This window comes from Hippocampus zosterae, unplaced genomic scaffold (genome assembly GCF_025434085.1).
Source record: "Hippocampus zosterae strain Florida unplaced genomic scaffold, ASM2543408v3 HiC_scaffold_307, whole genome shotgun sequence".
NCBI classification, from domain to species: Eukaryota; Metazoa; Chordata; class Actinopteri; order Syngnathiformes; family Syngnathidae; genus Hippocampus; species Hippocampus zosterae.
This window is the reverse complement of record NW_026262870.1, coordinates 21,576-28,237: the sequence shown is the minus strand read 5'-3', so window position 1 is coordinate 28,237 and position 6,662 is coordinate 21,576. Positions and strand designations below refer to the sequence as shown.

Here is a 6,662-nt window from a genome sequence, read left to right as displayed (position 1 = left end):
TTCAACAAAGTGATTATCTATGATCCGTGCATCATTCAGCCCATTGCCCTGGCGGCACGGTCCTTGGCGGCCTGAGAGTCCACTTCTTTCCAGGACAGGTCCCCTGGCAGCCCTGCCGCTCGCCTGCATTCGCCCAGCATCACCAGCTCTTCCCCGAGCTTTCTGAGTTAGTCTCGGCTGCGAGTGTTTATTTTGATCGCGTTCTGGATCGCCTCGTACTCGGTCTCCAGTCGTGTCTGCGTGGCCAGGTCGTACGCTATCGAGTCTTTGAACACCCCCATCTTTTACCGTTCCTGGACCAGCTCCTTCTCGCGATAGAAAAGCTGAGTTGAAATATGGGCGACCTCAAAAAGCTGCTAGACTTGGTCCCGCGCGTCTCCGTATTCAGGACTGGCCAGGTACTAAGCCCTGTTCCCGCTAGAGGTCCTCAGTCATGGCCAGCATCTAACTATTCATAGCAAAAGGAGACACCTTGGCCAGCCTCTCCTTAAAATCTTAAGCATCCGAAAATGACTCATCCTTGAAGTTATAAAAGAAGTAGTTGTAGAGGTTCTCTTTGTAGAGGAAGGCCAGGCACCATTGGAAAATGGCATGGGCTTTGCTTTTCTTTAGGTCGATGGATATCCCTTTGAGTGAGGAGATGTTAATGTCCTGGCTGATCTTCCGGCGCCTGAGGACTAGCTCGTGCATGCCCTGCTTGTGGGTCAGCATGCGGGCCTAAAACTCTTGGATGGTCGAGTCATGGGCCTGATTCTTGCCCCGGATGGCATTCAGCTCAGCTGAAACCCGGTCCGCCATCTGGCTCAGCCGATGCTGGCTGTCCCCTATCGCCCTAAACCCACTCTCCAACCGAGCTATCATCCTCTGTGAATCTTCTTGAAGCCCGCCTGCCAGAGCAGCGTCCATTATTGCGATACCCGCTCAGATGATGACAATGCAAACAGATCAAACGGTCGAAGACCCGATCGGGGCGCAGCTGCGACTGCTGCAGGATGAGCTTGCCGCCAGGATCGATGAGCTCAGGACTGAAACGCTGAAGGTGACTGACCTTGAGGAGGAGGTGGCCTTGCTCAAGGACAATTTGAAGGCCGCGCAGGGTGAAAGAGACGCTATTCGAGCAAAGCTCAACACCACAGAAAACGAGAAAATGGTGGGCCTCCTGGACCTATCGGCCAAGAACACCACCATAGCCGAGCTGAAGGCCAGGGCCCAGCACTGCCACTAAGAGCTGACCCGCAGGAGCACTCAGCAGGAAGCCTCAATCCTTGAACTACAAAACCTTTTGCTTTCCAAATAGGAGCAGTTTGGTGTCAAGCTTGCTGAGCAGCAGGCCTCGCATAAGCTGGCGCTTTAGAGTCTGAGGAAGCAGGATCGGACCCTTGTGCTTGAGGGTTCCTTGCAGGCTGCAGAAAAGGCCTTGGGGGAGCAGAGGAGACAGGCCCAGCACCAGGAGCTTGAACAGTTGGTTCTCCAGAAACGGTGTGGCATGCTGGAAGCGGAATGCATCAGGCTCAAATAAGCACAGGACCATTACGAGGAAAGATACGGGCAGCTGCAAATGGAAGCCAGGAGGGCCAAGGCGGAGCTGGCGATTTGCGAGCAGGCGAAGAGAGGGCTTGAGTTTTAGATGAAGAGCAAGGCTGCAGAACTAACCTCGCTGAGGAAAGTGCTGGAGACTACGGAGCTGGCTGACAGGGAAAGTGGAAGGTAAAAGGAGATACTAGTTGAAAAGATTGCCCTCCTTGAATCCAAGAATCGACAGCTTGAGGACAGCCTTCAAGAGTCAGCCCAGCTCTACGCAGAGGCACTAGCTAAAAACTAGCAGCTGACTGACCTAACCAACGAAGCCTCCGCACAATGCAAATTCACTTAGCAATCAAACCAAGTCCTCCTCACTCGCCTGTCGACCACTACCACCTCCCTCCACGAAAAGTCTTAAGAACTACGCAAGACGCAGCTTCAACTGTCCGCCAACTAGCTGGCATCCTCCTCCTTGCACATGCAGCTCGAACATAGCCAGGCTAGTAATGCCAGCCTGCTGCAGGACTACAACCGGTTGCTGTAGTAGTCCAGCAGCTTCCACAAAGTTGTGGAGGACAAGGGCATGGTGATCAGCAGGTTGCAGGAGGAGTTGGCGGGAGTGAGGAAGGAGATGGGCAAGGTCAGGAGTGCGGGGGAGATTGCGGTCAAGATCAAGGACCATGAGATCGTGGAGGCTACCAAGGCCCTTGAAGTGCTGAAGGGGCAGCTAGCATAGGAAAGGGAAAAAGTGAGATCCGGCTTCGAAGTCGAGCAGCAGCTCGACCACGAGAGGTTCAGCAAAACCTTGCTTAGCAGCGAGCTGTAATCACTGTCCAAGACGCATCGTCTTCTCTAAGAATAATACGCAGCTGTCAAGCAAAGCCTAGCTTCTACCAGCATGCAGCTAGCCCGCTCGAGACAGTCCGAAGACAGACTTAAAAAGAAGATGGCTGTTGTGTTGTCGACATGTGGGGGGTTGGGAGGAGAGGTCAGAAGATTGATGGAGGACCAGGAAAGTTTGAAGGTGGAGGTATCAAAATTGGTGTGCTTTGATTTCGGGGGGTTTGGGGATGGCATTGAAACGGCCATCGTGGACTGCATTGCAAGATAGACAAAAAAGGTGCAGACGGCCAGCGATCGCGAACTAGCCCGCTCAAAACACAGTATCGAGGCGGCCACCCAAAAGGCGATCCTCCAATAACAAGAAAAGCACATCTCCGCGATAAAATAACTCCTCCGGGTCCAGAAATACCTGAAGGCAGAGATTCTTGACCTGACCTGTCAGAACTAGCAGATGGCTAAGGAGCACGACCGGAGGAACATGGCCCGGTGATGATGATTCAGATGGCGGTGCGGATGGGGCCTGCGTCTTCGTGGGTGGCCGCTTTGAGGATGTATTCGACGTTGCCCTGGGTCAGCACACAGAAGTCGAGGGCAGAGCCTGACCCCAGGTCGTGGATGATGCCCGCCATCACCCCCTCCGTCAGCAGGGCGATCGCTTCCTCCTTGGTCATTCCGTCCCGATACTTGCTCTCGATCACCGACAGCGCATACAACGAGCCTGAGCCAAGCGCGCCATAAGGCTGGATGTAGGTATTGCCGTCAGCCGAGATCATCGCCAGGTGCGCGCCCTTGCAGTCCACGCCCCCTGCGATGTTGTAGACCCCGAGGTATCCCTGGTACTTGTAGAGCAGCCGGCAGGACTGCGTGACAAAGGACTCGAAGCGGGTCTCCCGGCCCGAGTTCAGCCGCATCAGCTCGAGGTTGGCCTAGAGCAGCCGGTTCACATGGTCGTTGTCGGCAGCCGTGCCGGCCCCCGCGACGATGATGTTCGGGCCGATCCGGTGCAGCTTGTTGCAGTGCTTTTCTGCAACGATCGTGCCCATCGTCGATCTCTTGTCCGCACAGAGAATCACCCCGTCCTTGAACAGCATCCCCGCGATGGTCGTGCCTGTCTTCTTGAAAGGCATCGTCAGGCCCTCCTTAGCGAGCTGCTCGTTGCGCCTGCACAGGGAAAAGTCCAGCCCGGGATGCTGCTTCTGATATTCCTCAAGATGCATTTAAAAATATTTGAATCTGGACTCTCAGATTAAAGGCATCGACTTCAGCCTCTTGAGGCGCTAGTTTTTCAAGCAAAGAGCATGTAGCTGCCGGTCCACGTGGCCCATGCTTCGCGGGAGGAAGTCAGAGTGCCTGCCTTCCGTGAGCTCTCTTGATTTTTTGCTAAGGAAGGGGGTGAAAGGAAAATCCGCTCTGCTTCGAGGTGAAGACCATGACTGCTTCAGAAACGGGGCCGCCTTCACAGCCGTGTTTCGGACAGGCATGCCTTGGCTACCCCCATAGACGTTGTAGAAAGGCCTAGTAATTTATCCTTTTCGGGCGATCTGTCTGCTTTCATCTTCGTTCTGATGAGAGTTCTATTTGCTCGGATTGTTAGCAAGTCGAAGCGGATCCCTTTTCAGCTGTTCAATCGTCACTCCTTTTATTTTTCGTTTTGATTAGCCGCGTCGCTTAATCCTTCTCTGTTTTGCAGCCTTCGGGTTTGACCTGCTCGATTGCTCTAACGACAGTACAGAGAAATCCAGAGGAGATGCCTTCCTCCTGAACCCAGTGAGCATGGCCATTGCCTTTCTGGTCGGACTGAACATTATAACAGTTATTTTAAGTCAATCCGCAGCCCGCTGAGAAGCAACAGCTAACTGCGCAAAGACTATAACAATTATTTAAACACAAAAACGGAAAAAGGAAAGGGCAGGATCGGACGGGTTGGCCTTATTACACAATTGGGAGATACTCTGCTCTATAGAGTAATATCATAATACTCACATGACATAGCTATTGAAAAGCAAAAACGTTATCCCGAATGCAGGCCACTTACAGCTCACAAAGATTAACAACCCTTGAAATACATACGAGGAAGGCGTCAGGCAGCGGGATATCGCGGATGTCATAAGACCATCAAGTCGAGGTGATGGGGTTCATGTGAAAAGCAATAACCATAAGGGCGACAGCTAAGGGACAGCCATAACAGCGGAAATCCGCATTAGAGAAATTACTGACAGACCTACATAATCGCGAGTAAGGCCATGACTCGTAAGGGGTAACTTGTATGGAAACTGCATCGGAGATTAAGGTGGTTAACTGAAGCCAACTGGATTCAATCTCACAAAGATGACTTGTGTGTGAAATAAGACCGGACCTTTAGTTGCGAAAGCACTGGCCGCAGCCAACTGCCCTTGTCGCACAAATAACCTGGAGAAAAAGGAAGGCCCTGGCAAAAGCCAACTGGCCTGAACTTGCCATAGTTAACTTGGCAATGGGATCAGCCCTGAAGGTGATATGGTCCTGGCAAGCAGCCTAATGGCAACAGATTTAAAGTTTAATGCTCTCGTATTAAGGTGTGATAGCAGATATAAGCTAAACGCTTCTCCTCAACTCTTTTGTATAAGACTCGACCGGTCGGCGTGCGGTTGCACCTGCTTCCCTGTACCGGGAGACTCAACAGGTATAAATTCAATTACCAGATTTTAGGAGGCAGGTTAGATATGCACCTTCTCTGGGCTAACTAGCCATCAGGACTGTTTAGGCAGAACCTTGAAAATACAGCTGCGCCAATGGAACTAACTCGTATGAATACCAGCAGGATGCCCACCCGAAAGGATGGAGAGCAGGCTCCTGATGTAGCGCCAAACTAAATAAATATTCAAAAAAAAAAAGATGTACGCAAGAGCTTATGGTGCGGACAGTACTCGGCAGGTTTCAAATCAGGTTGTCTTGAAGGCAAATTCATTTTAATAAATAAAAGTCAAGATTAGTTTTTCAGTTGAGGGATGGAATGCTTATTCCTGGTGAATTCTCTGTGCTAGAAGACGTGCTCTTCCGATCTATCGTTATCAAAAGAGAGAAGCAGATCAAGTGTCAAAGATTTTATGGCAGTGCAGCTGCAATAGGAGGCCGGCACGGCTGCCGACAACGACCATGTGAACCGGCTGCTCTAGGCCAACCTCGAGCTGATGCGGCTGAACTCGGGCCGGGAGACCCGCTTCGAGTCCTTTGTCACGCAGTCCTGCCGGCTGCTCTACAAGTACCAGGGATACCTCGGGGTCTACAACATCGCAGGGGGCGTGGACTGCAAGGGCGCGCACCTGGCAATGATCTCGGCTGACGGCAATACCTACATCCAGCCTTATGGCGCGCTTGGCTCAGGCTCGTTGTATGCGCTGTCGGTGATCGAGAGCAAGTATCGGGACGGACCGCCATCTGAATCGTCACCGGGCCATGTTCCTCCGGTCGTGCTCCTTAGCCATCTGCTCGTCTGACATGCCAGGCCAAGAATCTCTGCCTTCATTTGATCCGGAGTAGTTATTTTATTGCGGAGATGTGCTTTTCTTGTTGTTGGAGGATTGCCTTTTGGGTGGCCGCCTCGATACTGTGTTTTAAGCGGGCTAGTTAGCGATCGCTGGCCGTCTGCACCTTTTTTGTCTATCTTGCAATGCAGTCCACGATGGCCGACTCATTTGCATTTGGTCTATTTAACATGAATTTTTGGATCAAATACGTGCAAAAGGCCAAATTGCTGCCAAGGCCCTCGCACCTTCGCTACCAATGTCGTTGCCCCCCAAGTAAATCTGAGTGAGACCAGGCCAGTTGGCTGCTGCCAAGGCCCTCGCACCTTCGCTACCAATATGGTTGTCCTCCAAGTCAATCTAAGTGAGACCAGGCCAGTTGGCTGCTGCCAAGGCCCTCGCACCTTCGCTACCAATATTGTTTCTTCCCAAGTCAATCTGAGTGAGACCAGGCCAGTTGGCTGCTGCCAAGGCCCTCGCACCTTCGCTACCAATCTCGTTGTCCTTCAAGTCAATCTGAGTGAGACCAGGCCAGTTGGCTGCTGCCAAGGCCCTCGCACCTTCGCTACCAATCTCGTTGTCCTTCAAGTCAATCTGAGTGAGACAAGGCCAGTTGGCTGCTGCCAAGGCCCTCGCACCTTCGCTACCAATATTGTTTCTTCCCAAGTCAATCTGAGTGAGACAAGGCCAGTTGGCTGCTGCCAAGGCCCTCGCACCTTCGCTACCAATATTGTTTCTTCCCAAGTCAATCTGAGTGAGACAAGGCCAGTTGGCTGCTGCCAAGGCCCTCGCACC

The 6,662-nt window shown here is 52.3% G+C and overlaps 1 protein-coding gene across 1 annotated transcript; it reads right to left on the bottom strand.

Moving 5' to 3' along the window:
- Positions 1 to 2,861: 2,861 nt before the first annotated feature.
- Positions 2,862 to 3,581, bottom strand: LOC127594907 (uncharacterized). The gene is given in 1 exon segment (XM_052056660.1): positions 2,862 to 3,581. A coding segment is annotated over 1 exon segment (720 nt).
- Between the last annotated feature and the right edge of the window lie 3,081 nt (positions 3,582 to 6,662).